Below are 24,892 nucleotides of genomic sequence, written 5' to 3'. Positions count from 1 at the left end.
ACAATTGCCAATGAGTTTTAAGTTATATATATACGTTTAAGTTATATACATCCCAAAAATTATATAATTTTTTTTGCAACATCTAGACTAAGCAAAAAGGACAATGTTTTGACTAATTCAAATATAAATATTATATTATATACAATTTACATATTTCTTCAAAAGAAAGAAAGGAAAAAGAAAGAAACAGGTAAATGGAAGAAAGCAAAGTGCAAACTAATATTGAAGATTAAACTGAAGCATAATATTTCTTAAATTTATTAAGCAGTTAAAAGTTTGATAAAGAAGTATTTGAAATCAAGTATTAAAATATCAGTTTTTGAAAATAAAATAAATAAAACTACTATACACAAAATCGCCATTTGCATATTCAAATTGGTAGGTAACAATTTATAAGCAATGACAAAGTTTGGATACAAAGTATTTCAAACAATACTTTTTTTTTTTTTTTAACAAGTATAAAAACCACACTTATAATTTTTTTTTTTCAAATTCTGGAAATTTTCTTTAAGAAAAACAAAAATATTTTATTATGATATCAATTTTTCAAATTTATATAACATAAATATAAGTTACTACAAATAAATTATTTTATAGAATAAACATAAAAATACCACTATATAAAAAAAATCAATATTACAGCTTTTACATAATTATACATTTCCAAATTTATTTAATTTTTTTGTTTGTTTTTATACAGCTTACATGAAGAGTGATTTCAAATATTTTCTTTTGGAACTAAAAAAATTTTGAAACTTAATGGTGTATATTTAAATTTTGTTCATTTTCTTTATGAAATACCAATGCTTTTCAGGTTTATGTATGTGTGTGCATCTATACGTATATATATATACCTATATATATATATATATATATCAATAGTTAACAAGTATTAAAGGAATAACTAAGTTTATTTTCTTATTAATATAACTTTAGGGTTCTAATTTTGCTAGCTACCAATGACTAACCACCGCTCCTTTACTTCTTCAATTTGTTTTGCGAGGAGAGGTTCTCGAATGTGCACCTTAACTTCAAGTTTACCACCACATGGCTTTCTTCCTTCCATAAGCTATAAAGTAAATATAACGGCATTTTAAGTTTTTAAACAATTAGTAAAATACAAAAAAATCAAGGAATGATTTAAAAAAAAAAAAGTCTACATGGTTTATTTTGCAAAGATTAACATTTCTCCACAGAGCCAAAATGAGGTTTAACTCAAAAAATTCAAAAGTACCATAAATTCTTATTTATTCCTTCAGTGACAGAGAGAAAAATTATACTCCCAGTGGTTATTGAAGGTGATCACTTATCACACTTAGGAGAATAAAAATACTGGAGCAATGCATTAAAAAAAAAAAAAAGTTAACAGACTGCTTCTTAAACTGACATGATTTAGGATCATGCTGATCTGGACTATCTATTGTAAGATATGTAAAAATTTGCCTTTAGCCAAAGGGTAGTTCAAATAAATTTAAGAAGAAATTATACAAAGTACTGGAGGGGGCAGGTGATGTGGGAAGTATTTTTTTTCCTTTTTTTTTTTTTTTTTTTTGCTGATGCTGTATGAGCCTACTTCCTTGAATCATTTTCTGTCACTACTAATGTCTTATTATTATTCGTTTTTAGAGTCTAACACCACTATGAAGATTTTCAGAGTGGCTGTTGCAACAGTGCTCTCACTTTCTGTCATTTGAATTAACATGTGTTGCTGTTGTTATTATTATTCTTGTTATTATTGTTAATGTGAAATAAAATTGGGTATTTTTTTTTTCAGAAAACATGTCTGGGTATCAAAAATCCTGATTCCTTCTACCACACCACACCATAAAATCAGAGACAATGAACAAGACTTTTAAAAGAAATCTGTACTATGTTTATTTTGGTATCAGAATTAATATGTCATCCAAGTAAAGACATATCAATTAAAAATAAATCTCAGAACTTTGATACTTTTGGTACAGATTTTAAATCTGTTCTCTAAGCAAGCACAGTAGAGCTGCAGCCATGTGAAAGAGGACATGGCAATTTACAGAGGCTGAACAGAATATGTGACAATTAAAGGAAACTTAGCCACAACAGTCTGAAATTCCTGTTAGAAAACACAAAACACTGTGAAGACAATTGGAGAGGTGTGGTGATTTAAGGTGTGACTGTCAAATTATGCAGTTGAGAGAAAACTTCATATCTAACTGCACAATAACCCCCAGGTCTTTCTCATTCTCCACTACCCTGAGTGTAATACTGCACAATTGGTACATAACTCTGAGGTTACTGCTACCCATATGCACTTTGCATTTGCTACTGTTAAACTTCAGTTGCCACCTTCAGCCCATCTGCCTAACTTTTCTAGATCCTGTTGCAGCAGTGTGGTATCATTACTGTCATTAACAACTCTGCCAACCTTCATACCATCTGCAAACTTGAACATTAAACCTGATATACCTTCATCAATATCATTGATAAATACAGAAAACAACAATGGGCCCAACACAGAATCATGGGGGACTCCACTAATAATATTAGTCCACGAAGAGCAGTGTCCACTGTCCTCTGTCTCTCTCTCTCTCACCTTTTATCCATAGCAGCAACTTGCCCTTAATGCCATACTGCTCCAATTTGTACAGCAGTCTTCCATATGTAACATTATCACAAGCTTTCTTGAAATCCAAATATGATATCAAAATTATTTTTGCATCCAGTTCATTTGTGACCACATCATAGCATCCAATCAAATTGGTGTCAGGCAAGACTAACCCCCCCTTAACATACCCGTACTATGTCTGAATTACTACTGCAGTCTTGTCTGGATGATCCTGCAATGCTTCTTTAACCAGTGACTCCATAATTTTTCCTGGAACAGAAGTTAAACTAACAGATCTGTAATTGCTCATGTCACCCTTTGACCTTCCTTTGTTCATTTGCACTTCTCCAGTCCATGGGAACTTTCCCTGAATCCAAGGATGCTCTCATAATTTGCTATTGATCTCTGTCCTATGGAGGCCATTGTCTTTGCAGACAACCTGGTTCTGACTGTGAAGGCAAACTCCCAGGCAGAACTAGAAACTCAAATAAATTTAGCCTAAAGAAGCTAGAGCAGTGGACTAGTGTTCATAAACTCAATATAATCCCACATAAAACTAAAACTATACTGTTTAAAGTCTGCGCAGATCACCTGTTATAAAAATCATTAATACTTCCTTGAAAATAGTCCAGGAACTTAAATACCTGGGCATCATATTTGATTATAAATTAACCTTCTATCTACAAAAGGTAAGAAATTATGCAGGTCTGATCACCAGAATCAGCAAAGCTGACTGATGATTAAAAAGAAAGACATTAGCTCTGATCTATAAAGGAGTAATCTTGCATGGTGATGGAATCTGGTTTCATAGGACAGCAATAGTCAGGAATAAAAACAAACTGGGCTCCATGTAGAGAATCATCCTACTTGCCATTACAACAGCCTGTAGAATTGTTAGTACATATTTCAATGTTCATCCAATCTTTGCAATTGCAATAAAAGTGGACAGGTGTTCATAGTTTCACTTCTAAGAAACTATGAATGTCTCTACCTCATTGAAGAAGAATATTACAAAGCTTTTACCAAGTTATTGCAGGTAGTCTTTGAAACAAGGAGAGCTTTGCTTCGGCAAACTCTACAAACCCTTCCAATGAATGCAGCATAAACCAACCTCAAAATAGTTCTACTGACACTAAAAATAATACTTCTGAAACTACCAAGCCATCTCCACATATTGTCTACCTGCTGAACTGAGATTTACCTAAATGTGATACTACTTAGGGGTTCCTGTCCACATCAAAGTCATCTCTTTGCCCATTTAGTGCTGATCAGGTGTTGTATGAATGTGTGATAGCAAAACGTTCCTGTGTGTATGTGAACCAGGTGGTCTATATATGTCCTTGTCTATGGATGAATGTGACTGTGGAATATTTGTTCCCTGTTTCTGTGTGAATGCCAGCCTGGTGTATGCATGAGCTTGTATGTATGTTGTTAGTGTTGCATAATGTATGCCAGTGTGTGAATGAATTGGCAAGTTGAACTAAAGATTATGTGAGTTTGAGTTTCCTAAGTAAACTTAGTGGAGAAAAAAAAGTGAGTGTGTGGTGTTTTATATATTTAGAGTGCTGTGATGAGTGAATGTGTTTATATGAGTAAAAGAGAGTGAATGAGAATGTCCTCTTTGTTATTATGAATTTGCACTCTTGCACACTGATGGAACTGACATTCGGGTGACACTCCAGTCAAGTGAACCCAATTTCAGCAAAGTCCAGACGGTCTGTGACAGCCAAATCATCTGCTTGCACCTTCATGATGGTCAGACTGTTAGTAATCCTGGGTATAACCTGCATGCACAAGTACATGGTGGGTGACCACCCAGGTGTGAACCAACGTAAGCAGGGGTCGAGGTGTGGCACCCACACCACATGGAGGAATGCTGCCCCTGTGGGTTACCAGGCAGTACAAAGTGGTAGATGACTCTCATCAACCGGTGCAATACCACCACTTTGCTTATTGGAGGCTTGAAGTGATGGAACCCATTTTTAGTCTCCAGAGCTAAGTAATGGTCAACCCTTCCCCATCTCTTCATCATGCAGTATGATTGATGACTTTTGAGGTTATGATGAACATCATGGTGAGATCCAATCTTCCTTACATTTTGAGGGTACAGCTCTAAAACGGTGTTCGCAAGCTGGCTGCTAGTTAGTACACTGGACCGAACCTATTGGTAACTCTTTAGGAGGCTTCCATATCAGCTAGTGTATAATCTTGCTACCTCTAGTCTGCCAGATAGTGACTGGAGGCAGTCCGAGTAGTGTGTATGCGGGGGTATTGTCAAGGCCACGTTATGTCAAGAATCTGGGTATATTCTTACCATGTGCACGCCATATTCAAAAATTTCATTACTTCATACAGCATGTCCAACCCACTTTTTCTTATTATTGAATACACCATGAATTGTAAAACTAACAGAGCAAGCTTTTCTGCGAAAAGATCTAAACTTGCCAAACACTTCCTAATCCACTTCACAAATATACATGGTCTCAATTCTAATCTCAAAGATGTCCATTTCCACTTGCAATCTACAAAACCCCATGTACTTTTTCTGACTGAATCTACTTCATACAGCATGTCCAACCCACTTTTTCTTATTATTGAATACACCATGAATTGTAAAACTAACAGAGCAAGCTTTTCTGCGAAAAGATCTAAACTTCCCAAACACTTCCTAATCCACTTCACAAATATACATGGTCTCAATTCTAATCTCAAAGATGTCCATTTCCACTTGCAATCTGCAAAATCCCATGTACTTTTTCTGACTGAATCTAAGTTATCGGTTGATTCAACTACTGCTCATCTCAGTTGCCCAAATTATTCGCTATATGATTCCTTTTGTCTCAAAGGTGGTACTTGTGCATATGTCCGTTCTGATATTCCCTGTCGAAGATTTGATAATTTGGAATCTCCTCTTTTCGATCTTCTCTGGCTTAAAATCTCTCTACCTCATTGTCTCAAATTCATCTGTTGTCTCTACCATTCTCCCAACTCCACTAATCACTTGGAGCTCTTTGACTGGAGAAAGTCCAATAAAGGTGGACTTTCTATGGCCCGACTTTCCTAACAGTGAGACAATTTTTCTTGGTGATTTTAATGTTCACAACTCCAGCTGGCTACCGTTTTCTAGTCACACTGACCCAGCTGGTCGAGATGCTGAGGCTTTTGCAATTATTAATGACCTCGCACAGATTGTTCTTTTACCTACACGAATACCGGATGGACAATCCTAACCATACAGCCAACATGCTTGATCTTTTACTCACAAACAACCCTTCTCAGTACACGGTTGAAGTGAGAGGTCCTTTAGGCACCTGAGATCACAACTTGATGATTGTCTCTTCTCCAATGGAGCCTTTATCTCATGGCTGTTCCCAACCTCGTATTGTTTTGGCATTACAAGAATGCAAAATGGGATGACCTGCGAGATTTCTTTTCTTCTTTTCCTTGGTTGGATTACTGTTTCAAAACTTCTGATGTCAATGTTTGCTCATATTGTGTCAGTGAAATTATACTTGCAGGGATGGAATCCTTTATCCCACACTCCACTTTTAAATCTCATCCTTTATCTAAAACGTGGTTTTCCAATAAATGTGCTCCGGCTGTTCAAGAGAAGAACGTTGCATATCGTAATTGGCTTGTTTCTAATTCTTCAGTTTCATTTTCTGCCTACACCAAAGCTCGCAACAATGGTAAAGCAGTTATTAATCAGTCCAAACTAGAGTTTGAACAGGCTAAGAGTAGAAATCTTGCTTCTTGCCCTAAAGGTAGATGAGCATTTTGGTCTCTTGCCAAAGCTATTGGCTGCAACTTTTGCCCCTCTCTGCTCCCACCTCTGTCCAAACCAGATGGTTCTGTTCTCACTTCAGCCAAGGATAAAGCTGACCTGCTAGCATCCCATTTTTCTTCCAACTCATGTATTAATGAACTTGGTAAAACACTTCCCACCATTCCCAACACGCTCCATTCAATGCTCCTGGTCTTCCATCAAAAGGATGTCAGAAGGATTTTGACAGATCTTGATGCTAAGAAAGCTCCAGGTCCCGATGGTATTTCTCCACTTTTTCTCAAAACCTATGCTTCTGAACTTACTCCTGTTCTTTGTCGCCTTTTTTCACTTTCTTATTTCAAAGGTGTTTTTCCTTCTGATTGGAAATTTACTCATATCCAGCCAGTTTCTAAAAAGGGTGACAAATCCCTCCCATCCAATTATCGTCCCATTGCAATTACTTCTATTCTTTCTAAAATAATGGAGAAATAAATAACCGCCAACTCTTAAACTACCTAGAAACCTTCCGTCTGATCAATGATCGCCAGTACGGATTCCGTCAGTGTCGATCCACTGGTGATATTCTGGCTTATGTTACCCATTTATGGACTAATTCAATGGAAAAGTTTGGTGAAACACAAGTAGTTGCTCTAGACATCTCAATGGCTTTCGTTCGTGTTTGGCATAAAGGTCTTCTAAACAAGCTTCCATCTTATGGTTTGGCAACTGTTTTTGTAATTGGTTATCCAGTTTTCTCTCTGATTGCTCACTGAGGGTGATGGTAGATGGCTCTCTGTCTTCTAACTTCTCCACTAATGCTGTCCCCCAAGGTTCATCAGTTCTTTCCCCCACTCTTTTCCTCTTGTATATTAATGACCTTCTTCCATTGACTGGAAATCCTATCCATAGTTTTGCCGATGATAGCATCCCACTTTCATTTTTCATTGCATTCCACTTTCCATTTTGAGAAACCTTGTCCTGCTCAATCAGCTTCAATTTCTCGAATATCCACTACCAATTACTTAAATGCGAATATCCACTATTAATTACTTAAATGTCCACTCGAATATCCACTATTAATTACTTAAATGCGAATCTCCGGGTAATTCTCCAGTGGGGCAAAGAAAACGTAGTTGATTTCAATCCTTCTAAAACTCAACCTTGTCTTATATCTCGCAAAAAGGATTCTTCTGCTCCTATGCTTATCTTTGGTGACGCTCCGATTTCTAGGAAAAATTATATATCTCTTTTGGGGATTACCCTGACTTCTAATCTCTCTTGGCACAAGCACATTACAAATACTGCTTCCTCTACATCTAAAAAACTTGGTTTTCTCTTTCGCTCTCAGTGTTACTTTTCTTCCAAACAGCTGTTCACTCTGTACAAATCACAAATCCGCCCTACATGGAATAATGTTCCCACATCTGGGGTGGTGCCCCCAAAACCTCTCTCAGGCTTCTAGATTCCATTCAGAAGATGGCAATTAGGTTAATTAATGATTCATCTCTAACAGTTTCTCCACTTGTTGTATCATAGACGTACTGTTTCTGCTGCATGCCTCTTCTACAGATATTTTCATGGGCACTGTTCTTCTGAATTAGCTTTTATAATTTCCGCTCTCTTTTTTAAAAACTGTCCAAACACGTGCCGCCACCAGACAACATCCATTTACTGTCCAACTTCAAACTCACAGAATCAACTTTCATCTTCCTCGTTAATTCCTTCAACTGCCGTTTTCTGGAACAACCTTCCTTCATACGTATCTCCTGAAAATTACAGTCTACAGAAGTTCAAGTCCAATGTCAACAAATATCTTCTTTCGTCTTCCCAACCTCCAACCCAAGCACGGTACTACATACTATAGGTTCTAATACCTCTCGTGTTTGGGGTCTACATAAAAAAAAAAAAAAAAAAACTCTGAATAATATACTTTTTATATACATATATAAAAAAAATAAATAATAATATTAATAAAAAAATTACTGAAATGGTAGGTTAAGGTGTGAAATTGCGGTACGACTGATCTTGGCCATATGTGTAAACTGTGCAATGGTTACATGAGTATGTGTGATTTGTTTTATATGTACAGTATATATCAACGGTGAGCTGCATGCGGCTCTTCGTTGAGTTAAGTGCGGCTCCCATTAAATCTTTTTTAATTTTATTATTTCAGAACTTTTTTCACTGAATCTTGTTAAATTAACTAAGTAATATTTTGTTATACGGATTTTATGTTGTGTTTATTTTTTTTTTATGTCTAGATATTTTGCTATTTTTTATTTTGATTATAAATAAATCCGCGCGCATTTACACTGCTGCCGCCATCAGTGGACTTGTGCAACACTATGTGACAAAACCTCCCATAAGAGTTTCAATTCCAGACTTTGGAATTAAATTTATTTAAATTTTTTGATTTTTTGATAACATGACCTCTTTGATAAAATATCAAAAAACGAAAATACGAACAAGAAAATAGAATCTTTCAAGAAGAATTGGGTAGAAAATTTTGCTTTTATTGACAATAATGGAAAGTCGTTGTGTCTTATTTGTAAAGTTACAATTGCAAACTACAAAGTAAGCAATTTACGTCGACATTACGAAGTAAGTCATCCCGCTTTTCAACTCAATATCCACTCAATTCAAAATTGCGAACAGAGAAACTTAAGTCCTTGCAATCTGGTCTTCATAAGCAACAAGGACTCTTGTCTTCTTTTAGTCGCGAAGATGACAGAGCAAACGAAGCTAGTTTTTTGATAGCTTGGAATATTGCTCGTGCCAAATGTCCATATGGAGAAGGAGAATTTATTAAAAGAAACTTGGAAGAACTGGTTAAAGTTTTGGATCCAGATAATACAAAACTACAAAAATTGATCGCACAGGTTCCTATCACGCCGTACAACTGAGCGTCATATTGGTGCAGTTAGTAAAAATGTTGAAAATAGTTTGATGTGTGATTTGAAAAATTGTACAGCATTTAGTTTAGCTCTCGACGAGTCTACAGACATTCAGAATGTTCCACAATTGGCCATTTTTGTCCGCTTTGTATGTATCTGCAGACGTAAATGTGAAGGAAGAAATGTTAGACCTAGTAGCTCTTATCGAAACAACTGGCGGTATCGATGTTAGAAATGCGCTTGATGAAGTAATGAACAGGTTTGAATTGCCTCGTGATAAACTTGTAAGTGTTGCGACCGACGGAGCGCCTGCAATGATAGGGAAAAACCAAGGTCTCATTGGTCTTTTAAACAACGATCCTAAAATTCCACTTTTCTTACCTCTTCACTGCATAATTCACCGCGAGCATCTCATAGCGAAGTACTTCAAATAGGAAAATGTGTGGAAGATTGTTTTGCAGATTGTGAATTTAATTAGAACAAATGCCAAAACACATCGTCAATTTAAGAACTTTTTAGAAGAGTTGCGAATGAATGACGAAACAGATGAATTGCCCAATGATTTATCCCTGTGGTGTGTTGTAAGATGGCTGTCAACTTACAATGTTTTGAGCCGTTTTGTGGAACTCCTAAATCCTATCATAACATTTACAAAAGAAAAAGGAAAAAAAATACTCAGAATTAGAAAATGAAACTTGGCTTTCTGACTTAACGTTCCTTACAGACATTATAGAACATTTGCAAACACTTAATTTGACTTTACAAGGAAAGAAAAAAATTATTATTGATTTGTCACAAACTGTATTTAGTTTTGAAGCTAAACTTCGGCTTTTTGTGTACAATCTTCAGAACAAAATATTTAATCATTTTCCACGAGTAAAAGCAAATATAATTAATATCAAAGAAGAAAAGTTAGACGAATACAAAGAAGAATTGCAAGCAGATTTCAAACATAGGTTTGAAGATTTGAAAAGTTTTGAAATCTGTATTTGCATATTTTGTGAACCCATTTATTTGTGATATTATTGAAGATGGATTTCCAATTTCTGAAATAATACTTGTTGAAAAAGCGGCTGGCGAATTGGAGTTATTAGAGATGAAAGAGGATCAGGCATTGCAAATGCAGCACAAATCTACTTCTATAATTGAATTTTGGAAACTCGTGCCAGAATCAAAATATCCACATTTAAAGAAAGCTGCTTGCCGTCTAATTTCAATTTTTGGTACAACATATTGCTGTGAATCTTTGTACTCCACAATGAAGTTCGTGAAGTTGAAATATCGTTCACAGTTGACCAATCATCATCACACTGAATTGCTGCGAACGGCTTTAACAAAATTTACGCCAAATTTCAAAGATTTAACGAAGACCAAAGGTCTTCGTTAAATCTTTGAAATTATTTTGTATTTTCTTTCTCTTAATTATATTTTCTTATATATGTATACTTTACATAGCACTTAAGACTTGTGTAGAATATGTAATCATATTAATTAAATTAAATTAAATTAAATTTGAATTTGTGTATTTAATACTATGTAACTATGGCGTGGCTCTTTATAATATATGAAAAACCGGAATGCGACTCTCATTGACCTCATGCGTGCCCACCCCTGGTATATATATTACTACCTTTAGTATAATGTCTCTATGCAATATATGCATTTTTTTTTAAATTTCTAATTATTTCTAGTTTTGACAAAATTTTTATCATTAGGTATTAGCATTACTAGAGGCATACGATGCAAGAAAGCAAGCTTATGCAGCATCAGCCAAAAAACCCTCCTCCCATTTCACCCCTCCATTCGTTCCAAAAGCCTGTCCAGCTCAGCCTTAAATTTATTTAGGCTATCAACTTCCACAAAAAAAGATGGAAGTCTGTTCCACCAATCAACCACCTGCTGGCTAAAGGCAAATTTCCACACATCTATTCTACAACTGTCTTTCCTCCATTTGAATATATGCCCCTTCAGGTTCTTAATCTGAGCAAGAGGAAGAATCCCATCAGCATTCAGCCTGCTCAACCCATTCAAGGCTTTATACACCTCAATCAGATCATCTTGCAGGTGTCTACTCTCCAGGTGCTGCAATTCACAGGACTTAAGCTTTCTTGGTAAGAGTGCCCTTTGTTCCCCTCACCAATCTTGTTGCCCTTCTTTGTACTCATTCTACAACTCTACATCCTTTCTAAAACGAGGGCTCCAGACCTGTACACAGTATTCTAAGTGTGGCCTGACCTTGGACAATGGGAGGGTGCCTCCATAGCCAGGTGAGAAGGAGCAGCAATGCATAGCACATTGCTTCTTGATTAGACCGGGGTTCGAGCCCGTCACCACCAAATACGGAGGATGCGGAAAGGTAAGGAAATGACCACCACATATTCCCGGAGCAATATGGCCTTAGTTGCTAATGCTCCTAAAAAAAAAAAAAAACAAAAATCAAAAAAAAAAAAAATAAAATAAAAAAACGGGATAATCACCTCCCTGTCCCTGCTAGCAAAATTCCTATATATCATTGACAAGACTCCATGAACTGCCCTGGCAGCCATCTGCACTGCTCAGTGAACTTCATATTTGACTGCACAATTACCCTCAGGTCTTTTTCACTTTCCACATTTTTATTACTAGGTGTTGCTGTCATATATAAGTTTATATTTGTATATCATTGGCACATGCTTTTCAGTTTTGGTTTCATTTTGTCCCACGTACAGTCATATTGCCACCTCACATGTCTCTATAATGTAATAGTCGTATTGCCACCTCACATGTCTCTATTTTTTCCAAGGCTACTTGCTTTTTACTGTTTTCAAATCTCTTTACTTTTACTTGGATTAAACTAATAAGTTATATGTTTTTAGAAATTTCTGTTGTTGATATTCCAGTTTTTAATTTCTCGTTTTCATTGTGTCAACTGTAAAGTTTACAAGCCCTTTTCAAAATATGCCCCTTTTTAATCCTTGTAAAAAAAGAATTTATTTTGCTCACAAAAACTTTTTCATTTTCATTTTTTTCTGTAACAATAAAATGTTATTCTCATTTTTATTTATGTTTTTCCTTTTTTACCCTTTGGCTTGTGGTTTACATCAGAAATGAAGAACATGTTGCTATTTTGCTAGCAATCCTGGCAGTTGACAATGGATGAGAGGTAGGTTTGGTAAGCTGTGTGGCAACGTCCTTATTTTGTCAATTTTGTAATTATTTTATTTATTTATTTTTTGTTATTTTCTATTCCTCTTCTATCACTCTTTAGCTCCCTCACTTTTTTTTCCCCACTTTATTGTCCATGCACTAGACTACATCCTCTTTTTTTCCATTTTTCTGCCTTGTTTCCTCTTTCTTGTTATTCAATTCAACATATATATATATAAAGAAAAAAATGTGTACAATTTTTATTCAGAGTGATGTTATCTGTCAGTATGCAAAATGATTGAGAAAGAGAAAGTTTTATTGTCTTTCTTGCATCTGCCCTGAATATACATAATTTATATCTCTCTCTCTATACTTAAAAAAAAGTTTTCCTCCTAGCCAATGGGAGAAGAGAGTGAGGCAATTACGTCACTACAAATGTAATTAATTATTGACAACTGCCTCCATAACGTTGCAGGAAAATATTGTTGCATCCCAAAGAGCAGGTCTAAAATACTTAACTGAAATATGATAGTGTGAACCAGAGCTGTAATGCTCAATACGTTCTACGTTTATATTAATATTTGAAAAATAATAAGAGAAGTTTACCTCAATATAATATGTTTGATACTCTCCAGCAATTAAAATTAAAAAATTGAAAATCTTACATAACAGTAAAAAATAATTAAAAATCAATTGAACACCATTAAAAATCAATCTAATGCAATTAAAAATTAAATAGTTAACTAAAAGAAATATAATGAAAAAAATGCAAAATGATTTTCCTTTCTGAAGCTGACAACGCTTTTCAACCGTAAGTTCTGATCACAGGAACGAAAATTCATTTTTTCGTTTTAATTGGTGGAGAGTATCATACGGAAGTGTTCTACGTATTATATTGAGGTAAACTTCTCTTATTATTTTACAAATATTAACTGAAATATTTACAAACTATACAAATATTTAAAATATTTACAAAATACTACACTATTGTATTCATTAATATATAAAATACAGTAAATACAGTAGTTTAGGGCTACTCTTACGAAGAAAGGTTTAAGTTTTGCAAATTACAGTGTCTGGAGACTAGGCACCAGCGAGGTTTGTTATTTGTTATTGTTTGTTATTTGGTTTTTAGGAGCATTAGCAACTAAGGCCATATTGCTCCGGCCAGCGAGGTGATCTGATAGAGGTGTATAAAGCCTTGAATGGTTTGAGCATGCTCAATGCTGATGGGATTCTTCCTCTTGCTCAGAATAATCACCTGAGAGGGCATAAATTCAAATTGAGGAAAGACAGATGTAGGATACATGTGCGGAAATTTGCCTTTAGCCAGCGGGTAGTTGGTTGGTGGAACAGACTTCCATCCCTTGTCGTGGAAGTTGATAGCCCAAATAAATTTAAGGCTCAGCTGGACAGGTATTTCTAACGAACGGAGGGGTGAAGTGGAAGTGGGTTTTTTTTTTGTTTTTTTTTGCCTGATGCTGCATAAGCTTGCTTTCTTGCATCATATGCCTCTACTAATGCTAATGTTTAGTATTTTGTAAATATTTCAGTTAAATATTTTAGTCCTGCTCTTTGGGATGCAACAATATTCCTCATGCATTACCAAACCCGAAGCAAAAGGCCTTTTCCTAAATGACCTATGTAAACAGGTAAATAATTACATAGTGATTGAATACCACGCACTACAAATGCACATGTAAATAATTACACAGATTATTTACTGATTAGATATTGATCATGGTGAGATAGTGTTTTTTGTCTGGTTGCACCGGGGGTCTCCCCCAACTCCGTGTTTTTACTCTGTGTAGAATGCAATACTCTGCATAAGGCCAGGGTGTGTGTTAGCATGTGTTTTGTGAAATATTAGTGTGGGTCGTGCTGTTCCTCTAGCCATTTAGCCTGGGGGCATGTGGAGAGCCACTATCCCCCAGTTTCCATCACCGCCCCGGAGGGGTGGGCGAGAACACATTAGGAGAGAAGAAAGCTCTGGCAGGGTGAACCCTGGTGTAGCCTAGGTATCTAAGGAGAGCCTCCCCCCCAAAAAAAGAAAAAAATATATTGGAAAGGAGATAATGGGGAGATAGGAAGAGGGTGGGATAAGAGGGGCAGAGAACAGAGGGGGGGCAGTAGTTGAGGCACTTGCCTGATTTAAAAGGGGAGATAGTAAGGGGACCCATCCCCTGGTCCAGAGGGTGGAAGTTGAAAGTGGGTGGTGGGGTGAGCCACCCACTTTCAAATCATACATCCAAAAGGGAGTAGGGGCCACCCAGGGTGGGAGATCTTTTATTCAACCACCCTAGGTGGTAGGAATAAAAGAACATAGGAAAAGAGATTCCTATGGTGGAACATGCTTTTTGAAGCTCTGTCCCACACTGGCTTGGGGGTTACCCTAATGGCCAGCATCAGCATCACACACCATGCCAGCTAGGAAAAGCTACAGCATGGTGTCAGCTTGGATAACCATGAGGCTCCTGAGGGCCTGCACAGCCATCAGGCTGTCCAGTGAAGAGGCTAAGATAGAACATGCAATTGATAATAACTGTCATTCACACAATTTTACTTTTTATAGTTTTTCTTACACTTTCTATTTTCTTTTATATATTAGATTAGATATTGATCAGTGCGTTTTGACAGGTGTCTTTTACATAGAAAAGATTTGACTTACTCCATCATACCTCTACATATTACGTAGAAAAACATGGGGATTGGCAACCAAAGCAAGCAGGGGGCAGAGCCCCCTAGTATATATTAAAAAGAGAAATATGCCTTGCATACATGTAGAATGATAGGCATGAAACTAATGCAGTGCATATGTTGTGAACTTAATTTGCATATCAGGTGCCCAATAAATACAAATCACACAATTACTATAAGTATTTGTAGTTATGTGAGTGTAGGTGATTTTAACGTTGGTAACAAAAGGAATTCTGTTTTCTCTCTTTTTTGAAGAGTTGCAAAATTTTAACATCATTCATATACTGATGCCACTAATTAGAAGCAAGGCACATGTTGACTGAATTCTAATGTAGGTGTGTCAAAGGAAACTGAATATGTGTAATTTATGCGTAATAAACTAATAAGGTTTAGAAAAAGTTCAGACTCAGAAAAAGTTTTCCATCTGAAATATACTGATTCTGAAAAAAGGTGATTTGTACAGGGTTAGTCAAAATATATATATTAATTAAGTGGCTACAGTGCATTATCCACTACATGCTGCTTATATTATAATAAAATATAAATAAATAAATAAAATTTGTTTGCCAGCAGCATGGCAAACCAGTACAGCGAATACTAAATTAAACCATACATAATAAAATAATAAGAAGAGGAGGGAATGAAGATAAGGATATTGTAGAAGGAATGCTCCAAAATAATTTAGAATAATTTTCAAAATAATTTAGAAATGCCAATTCAAACTAAGCTAGTGGCACCCAGACTGCACCTGGTCCGAATTATGTGAAATATCACTGTAAAGCAGCAAAAACCAAACAACAACATATGACCAACTAAAAATAAAATATAAAATAGACTGATCATTATACCCCATCTTGATGGCAAACCACAAAGCCAATAATGGTCAGGGAATCACTGCATTTTGAATATTAGACAAATGCAAGCATTATCGAACTGATACATCGATTGAACCGAAAATGCGATGGATTTGAATAATGGTGGTCCTTATGCAGTGAAAAACCATAATAGAACAGATTTTCTTTATATATTCTAGTTTAACAGTGACTTTGTCAGTGGTGTGGTGTGGCCAAAGGAGTGCCAGGATGTGTTGGTGGATCACTGTGAAATTTAGTTTACAATGATCGTTGCACTGAAACACTTGATTTTTGTTTCATGATAACAGAGAACATGATATTATTTCTCCACAGGTGATGCCATTTTGAATGCAGCACTATCTGGCACAGATGTCTGTGCCATCTCTGTTGTGGTAAACACAAATTTGATATTTGCAATTTCATTTGATAGCATTTTTGTACATATTTGACATAAACATTTTAACGTATGTAGTATATTTGACATAAACATTTTAACGTATGTAGTATATTTGACATAAACATTTTAACGTATGTAGTATATTTGACATAAACATTTTAACGTATACAGGGTTATTCAAAATGTAGTCTGGGGTTTCAGAATTTTTTTTTTGGGAGAGTGCATGTGTCATAATCATTTGTAGCCATCTCGAAAAAACGCATAATATCTAAAGTTTTGTTCCCATGCTCGCGATCTTCATTTTGAATAACCCTGTATAGTTTATTTGACATAAAAACATTTTGACTAACTTTTTGAAATTTTGTATTTTAAAGCCTTTCTATGGTCATTCCCACCCCCCTCCCTACCAGATAATGATGCATGATAGAACTGATTTTGCTTTCTGCCAATGTGTCTAAATGTGTTTACTTTAATAGAGTTGAAACTTTCATTATGGGTATGAACACAGATCTACAGTTACCTGTCTGAATCAGTAAATGCCAAGGTTCTATAAATCTTGTGAAGAAAGTAAGGAATTGCATGTTTTGAGTTTTGTTATTTATGCAGCATTTGACTTCATCCAGGTAAAGCAATTACAGTGTTGCTTAGCTAATTATTATTTAATTAGCAGATTCTTGTTGGCCTTCCTAGAATTTTTTTGTCGTCATAAATAGGCATTTTTTAATTTGCAGAGTTGGAGTTTTCTCAGCTGTTTTATTTACTGTTATTCTAATTCCTTTCTTGATGGTTAATCTAAACCTTCAGTACTTATGCAAATGACTTGATTTGTCCGTTGCTATGATAGATGAATAAATTTTTCTAGTATTGCAGAGAATGCCTTTCAACTCCACATCTGGGACATTATTTTTTACTTGAAAAGGTTTGGCCTTAAAATAAATTTTACCAAAACCAAACATTTGTTTTTCTCTTGCATGCAATCCAGTCCCAGTTTGTGTATCTATTGATGAGGTCATAATTAACTGGAGGCACCTCCGTAGCCAGGTGGGAAGGAGCAGCAGTGCGTAGCACACGCTTCTTGATTAGACCGGGGTTCGAGCCCGTCACCACCAAATACAGAGGATGCGGAAAGGTCAGGGAATGACCACCGCATATCCCGGAGCAATATGGCCTTAGTTGCTAATGCTCCTAAAAACCAAATAACTAACAAACAAACAAACAATAATTAACTGGCATGATGTGGTAAAGTTTTTAGGGTGGTTTTTTTTTGATTCTAAATTTTTGTTTTGGAAACAGAATGCAACAGTTAGGAAGGCTTTATTTGCATGTTGAAACTTGATCTCATCCAGTTTGCAGATGATACAAAAGTTGGTAAACGACAGTAATGGCAGTATGCTACTGCAACAAGGCCTCCGTAGCCAAGTGGTCAGGAGCGGGAGTAGCACACGCTCTTTGAGCAGACCGAGATTCAAGCTCCTTACTGCTGAATACGGTCGATCTGCCAACCCACACTGGACCAGCGTGGCAGATTATGGTCCATTTCCCTCAGCATGAATTGTTGATAATGGCTGCACTTTACTTTACTTACTGCAACAAGACCTAGAAAAATAGGCAGTTGGCCCAAGAAATGGCAATTGAGGTTTAACCTTGACAAATGCAAGGTACCACATATGGGGGTAGCAGTAATCTCAGATTAATGTACCAACTGTGTGGTATTACACTCAGGGTAGAGGATTGCAGCAATGAAAAAGACCTGGGTAATTGTGCAATCAGATATGAAGTTCTCTGAGCAGGAGGACAGACAGGCCGCCAGGACAGCACATGGAGTTTTGTCAATGATATACAGAAATAAGATGATTATTAGCATTACCATTAGCAAAGGTGCATGATGCAAGAAAGCAAGCTTATATAGCATCAGCCAAAAAAAAAAAAAAAAAAAAACCCTTATTTCACCCATCCACTCACTCCAAATGTGAATTTCGAGTGAGTGGAGGGTGAAAACTCACGCCTTTAATCTATTTAAGCTATCAACTGCTACGACAGATGGAAGTTTGTTCCAGCAATCAACCACCCGCTGGCTAAAGGCAAACTTCCGCACATCTATCCTACAACCGTCTTTCCTCAATTTGAATTTATGTCCTCTCAGGCGATTATTCTGAGCAAGAGGAAGAATCCCATCTGCATTAAGCATGCTCAAACCATTCAAGGCTTTATACACCTCAATCAGATCATCTTGCAGGTGCCTAGTCTCCAGACACTGTAATTTGCAAAACTTAAGCCTTTCTTCATAAGAGCACCCCTTTGTTCCATTCACTAATCTTGTTGCCCTTCTCTGTACTCGTTCCAGCAGCTCTACATCCTTTTTGAAATGAGGCCTCCAGACCTGTATACAGTACTCTAGGTGTGGCCTGACCACTGTCTTATACAAGGGGATAATCACCTCTTTATCCCTGCTAGAAAAATTCCTGTATATCACTGACAAGACACCATGAGCTACTCTTGCAGACCATCTGCACTGCTCAGAAAACTTCATATCTGCCTGCACAATTACCCCCAGGTCCTTTTAATTCTCTGCCACTGTCAGTGTGGTACCACAGAGTTGATACGTTACTCTGGGATTACTGCTTCCCATATGTAGTACTTTATATTTGTCAATGTTAAACTTCATTTGGCACCTCTCAGGCCATCTGCTCAACTTTTCTAGATCCTGCTGCAGCACTGTACTGTCATTAGTGCCATTAACAACCCTGCCAACCTTCGTATCGTTTGCAAACTTGGACATTAAGCCTGATATACCATCATCAATATCATTTATAAATACAGAAAATGACAATGGACCCAACACTGAACCCTGAGGGACTCCACTAATAACATTAGTCCATGAAGAGCAGTGTCCATTGATTACCACTCTCAGTCTTCTCCCACTCAACCATCCCTTTATCCATTGCAGCAATTTGCCTCCAATGGCACACTGCTCCAATTTGTGCAGCAGTCTTCCATATTATTATTATTACTATTATTATTATTTATTAGCCATATGGTGCAAGGAAGCCTGAGGCTTATGCTGCACCAGCCAAAAAAAAAAAAAAATTTGAGTTACCCTAAGAGAGAGAGAGTGTGTGTGTGTGTCTCTCAAGTAGAAGGGACTCACCAAGAAAGAAAAGAATGATGATATCCAGCTCAAGACCCTGGGTGTGCCAAGCCCATACTCACCAGATGTGAGCCCCTAAACATCTCAAATGAAGAACGTAGCATTTGAACCTGTGGTAGATCCAAATAAAGTCTTGTTTCCTGGGGCTCATACAGGAATAGGAACTTTATACATGATGTTTATACAGGAACTTAGTTTTATTATAGTAGTACTAAACAAAAAGCAAAGATTAAATAATTTGGCAATAATATCTACAGAAAGTATTTGTGATTCTTTAGTTTTAAAAAAAATATATTATGACTGATTTAGCTACAGCCAAAGCAAGAAGTTAAATATATATAATGTTTTGTTATTGTTTTATTCTTATTATTTTTATTATTTACATTTTTATTTTAAGTTTATATATAATTTTATGCAACAATAATGAAGATCCAAATATATGATATCAAAGCTATTCTTTGAATCCAGTTCCTTTGTGACTACATCATAGTATCCAATCAAATTAGTCAGATAAGACTTCCCCTTAACAAACCCATGCTGTGTCCGAGCTATAACTGAAGTCTTGTCTAGATGATCCGGCAATGCTTCTTTAATCAGTGCCTCCATTAATTTCTCTGGAACAGAAGTTAAACTAACAGGTCTGCAATTACCTGTGTCTCCCTTTGATCCTCCTTTGTGGATTGGGGTCACATTTACACATCTCCAGTCCATGGGTACCTCCCTGAGTCCAGGGAAGCTCTCATAATTATGGCTAAGGGTTTGCTTACTTTCTTTGATGCCTCTTTTAATATAACTGGATAGATTTCATCCACTCCAGGTTCCTTATTCCATTGTATAAGACAATGGTCACGCCACATCTTGAATACTGCATATAGGTCTGGAGGCCTCATTTTAGGAAGGATATAGAACTGTTAGAATACGTGCAGAGAAGGACAATAAGATTAGTTGAAGGAACAAAAAAGTGCTCTTACCAAGAAAGAGTTCAGTTTTCCAAATTGCAGCATCTGGAGACTCAATAAGCACTCAATCAGGTCACCTGTGAGGTAACCTGATTGAGTGTTTAAGGCTTTGAATGGACTAAGCAAGCTCAATGCTGATGGAATTCTTCATCTTGCTCAAACTATGCACAAGAAGGGGCATATATTCAAATTGAGGTGTGATGGTTGCAGGATAGATGTACAGAAGTTTGCCTTTAGCCAGCAGGTGGTTGATTGCAGCAACAAACTTCCATTTGATGTTGTGGAAGTGGATAGCTTGAATAAATTCAAAGAACTAGACAAACTGTTGGAGGAAATGGGAAGGTTTTCTTTTCCTGTTCCTTATTTTATTTTTTTGCATGTGGCATAAGCTTGCTTTTTTGTATCATTTGCCACTACTAATACTAAAACTAAGTGTCAAATATTACAAAGTATTTTAATTTGTATGTGAGATCTGTTGCCAACTATGCCTCTTCCATTAGACCTGTGAAAGATCAGTTCTATGATGTTTCTTTAAGAGCAGTTATGCTATGGAATCAAGACAATCAATCTCATTAACTTATGAAAGATTTCTGTTTTAAAGAAGGCAGTCAATCCCATTCCAATAGAGATGACAGTTTGTGTTCCCTCAACTTTTCAGGCTAGAGGATTACACAAAACAGGCTACGTGCTAGTCCTGCACTTTGGTTGCCATTTCACAGACTGAAAAACTGAAGAATAGTTCTTCCTCAGTCAATGCTATTTTTTGATCTCATTAGTTTTTTGAACTCAGTTCTGATTTATGGAACCTAAATTTAAAATACCGTAGGTCAGTATTATGTCTACTGATCGCTGTAATAATATATATCTTTTGTAAAGGGGTTCCTGCCATATGGCCTGTATGTGTACTATTTTTAATTTCTTCAGAATAAATGATTTTAAAAATAATAATAAATGGCTAAAACTAAACAAATGTCCTATGGATAATAATGAAGGTTAATTAATTAATTTTTTTGAAATCAGTTCTGATTTATGGAACCTAAATTTCAAATACCGGAGGTCAGTACTACGTCTGCTGATCACTGATGTTGAGTAATAATATATGTTTTGTAAAGGAGTTCCTGCCATATGATCTGTATGTGTACTATTTGTTAATTCCTTCAGAATAAATTACTTTAAAAATAATAATAAATGGCTGCTGAAGTTCTAAAACTAAACAAATGTCCTATGGATAACAATGAAGGTGAATTACCACAAGTCATTGAAAATGATGTATTGGCTACAGAAGCTGTCTCATGTTTAGATACAGTTAAAAGTTTTATAATATTTCAAGGTATGTGTGACATGAGTGATGTATCAAATAAAATAGATTTTCTTAAAAACATGATTTTAAGGTGGGGGAAAAATAAAACAAAATACTGTAATGTACTTTAGTTGAATATTTAATTTAAAAATAGCTGAGTTTGAGCATGTCAGTTATGTTTTAAAGGTTATTGATGCCCACTTCCCATTTACATTTTGCTATTATATTATTTTAAATCTTTCTTTTACATAATACTGCATTTCATCCAATTTGCCAGTAATTGGAATGCTGGTGATGGAAGTAATGTGTCATAACACACAGTACATCGAACCCTGCTGAAAATGGGGCTGTGTAGCCACAGGCTGCTCTGAGTGTCCATGATAACCACAGTTCACCGGTAACAGTGCCTACAATGGGCATGGAAGCATCGAAACTGGACTTTGAGTGATTGGAAGAAGGTTGTCTGGTCCGATGAATCACATTTCCTGTTTCACCATGTGGATGGCCGGGTACATGTGTGTCGTTTACCTGGTAAAGCGATGGCGCCTGGATGCACCGTGGGACAAAAACGAGCCGGTGGCAGTGGTGTCGTGCTTTGGGTGCTGTTCTTTTGGAATACCATGGGTCCAGTTATCCATGTGCCAGGCACTCTGACGTCTACCATCTACCTAAACATCATTGCTGACTAGGTACACCCTTTCGTGGCAACGGTCTTCCCCTCTGGTGGTGTCATCTTTCAGCAGGATAATGTGCCATGCCACACCGCCTGGATTGTTTGAGACTGGTTTGCGGAACATGAGGAAGACTTTCAGGTATTGCCCTGGCCTTCAAATTCCCCAGACATCAATCCCATTCAGCATCTGTGGTTTCTGTTGGAAGAACAACTCCGATCTGCAGCATCTCAACCTTACAGGAGTTTAAGGATCTGCTGGTTACACGTTGGTACCAGATACCACAAGACACGTTTAGAAATCTTGTGGCATCCATGCCTTGCCGGGTACGAGCTGTTTTGGTTGCACGTGGAGGACCAACATCATATTAGGTAGGTGGTCATAATGTTGTATATTCCCTTAATATTTAAAGAAAGTTCTAGATTTTCTGAGTTTAAAATTGATAGTCATTATTGGTTAGTAATACAACAGTACTACTTTGCAAATAATATAAGAATTGTTTTATTACAATCATTATTAAAAAAGAAAATAATAAAAGTAAAAAATATATAAGCAACTTACTGCAAGCACATAAAGCCAGATATTGTGGCACTGAATGCGAGTGTGACTGAATCAGTGGCAATTACTTCAAGCCAACCATGAATAAATATAATAGATCTATAATGCCTTCAGTCATTCCTGGTTGTTCAATTTTTCTTTAATAAGCATCATTGTTTCTCTCGCTCTGCTCCAAATATATAATGTGTATGTTATTTGTTAATTTTCAATTGCAAAAATTCTGTGTATTTGTTTTAGAAGAGTTTAGTAACATGCATCTGCTGATCAGAATAATCTGTTTTACTATTTATAATACTCTCAGTGTCAATAAGTTCTCATTGTCTTTATTTATGAAACTTTTATTATGACATAAAGCAGCATCAAATTAAATGTTACCAATATATTTTAAAACTGTAGTTTAAAGAAATTAATTCAGTAATTTTAAAGGGGGTAAAGTTAGCAAATTTGAAAATTGCCAAATGGACATGCTTTTAACTCTGTAAGAATGTAAAATATAAAAAAAAACAAAAAATATACAGCAATCTAATGCGTAATGATTTCCATTTACATATTACATTGGTCAACAAGCTTTGTAACCCTGAGAGCCACACCAGATAATCTTTGGAGGAAAGTGGCTTACAAGTCTTCAAAGTATGTATGTATGTGAATTTCATTTAATAAAATTCATGAACATAATAAAAATTTTCTTTTCAGATTGAGTCATTTCAAAACCACAATTAATATTTTCATTCAGCCATATTTGATATGTTCATTAATAAATAAAGTAGCATATTATGAAAATACTTTATTTTACATGGTTTGGACACCCTTGATATATTACATGCTTCAAAAAACTAATATAAAGCATATTTTCACAACAATAAAAAATTCAATAATTTTAGTAAAAACAAACATCACTTACATCAAAGCTGTCATGAACGGTACACTTCTTTTCCAGATCAACTAATTTTACATTTACAGTTCCTAGAAGACTATCACCTCGAAAAAAGCCACTGTGGAAGGAAAGGAAAATAAAAACGTGTGCGCACACACACACACACACACACACACACACACACACACACACACACACACACACACACACACACACACACACACACACACACACACACACACCAAACGTTATTAAAGTTAGAATATATAATTTAAAATAATGCCACCAAAATATCAATTAAACATTATGTCTGTAAACAGAATATGCAGAGACAGAAGTCTAACGTTTTTATAAATTAACACGTTAGCTGCCACTTATATTTGTAAGGGTCCTTTATGTGTGCTTATGGTGCTTCTGTGAGGTGCTGTAATAAGTAGAGTGTTTTTTAGTAAATGGATTTCATTTGTGTAGAATTATCACTCAACGTCACGTGGGCATCTATTGTTTGTAGTGTCCTAACGTCAACAGATGCATTTGAACGAGATTTGGAATCCACATCACTTGAATATAACTTTATTTTTAGTATCAGATGGCATATTATAAAGAGCTCATTCAATGTCATCAGCTTCAATATACTGTCTATCCCTGCTTCTTTTCAGTCCTGATGTCCCAGGCTGTGGATCTATTATTACAACCCTTTAGGATAAAATTTTATAGAAAAACAATTTTAACACAAAATTTTACCAGCAGACACACACACTAAAGATGATGTTATGTTTTTCACAAATTAAAGAATTAAAATTCCGCAAGCATAATCTTTAAAAATTTTTACCTTTTCTTCTTGTGGAAAATACTAAACTAGATAAAATAACTTCAACAAAAGCAAAGAACATATGAAACTGTGAATGAAGTATACAGTTTTGTAGCACTCTCTAGACCAGCCTTTCTCAATATTTTTACTCTGGAGGAACCCTTGAAATAATTTTTAGGTCCCTGCATAAAAATTATATCTACCGCTCACGATACGTGATAGCGATACTGAGCACGATACGCATGCTCAGTAAGTT

The 24,892-nt window shown here is 35.9% G+C and overlaps 1 protein-coding gene across 2 annotated transcripts in view; it reads right to left on the bottom strand.

Moving 5' to 3' along the window:
• Positions 1 to 933: 933 nt before the first annotated feature.
• l(2)gd1 (lethal (2) giant discs 1) overlaps positions 934 to 24,892 on the bottom strand; it is a 518,195-nt gene continuing 494,236 nt past the window's right edge. For both annotated transcript variants that reach the window (XM_090373359.1, XM_090373358.1), the window contains exons 22-23: positions 23,853 to 23,943; positions 934 to 1,069 (exon numbers count right to left, since the gene is read on the bottom strand). In XM_090373359.1, coding sequence (XP_090229485.1) covers positions 950 to 1,069; positions 23,853 to 23,943 — 211 coding nt within the window. In that variant the 3' untranslated portion in view covers positions 934 to 949. The remainder of the gene's footprint in view (positions 1,070 to 23,852; positions 23,944 to 24,892) is intronic.

This window comes from Mastigoproctus giganteus, chromosome 5 (genome assembly GCF_048544385.1).
Source record: "Mastigoproctus giganteus isolate SK-2022 chromosome 5, ASM4854438v1, whole genome shotgun sequence".
Classification (NCBI taxonomy): Eukaryota; Metazoa; Arthropoda; class Arachnida; order Uropygi; family Thelyphonidae; genus Mastigoproctus; species Mastigoproctus giganteus.
This window is presented reverse-complemented; position numbering and strand designations above follow the sequence as displayed.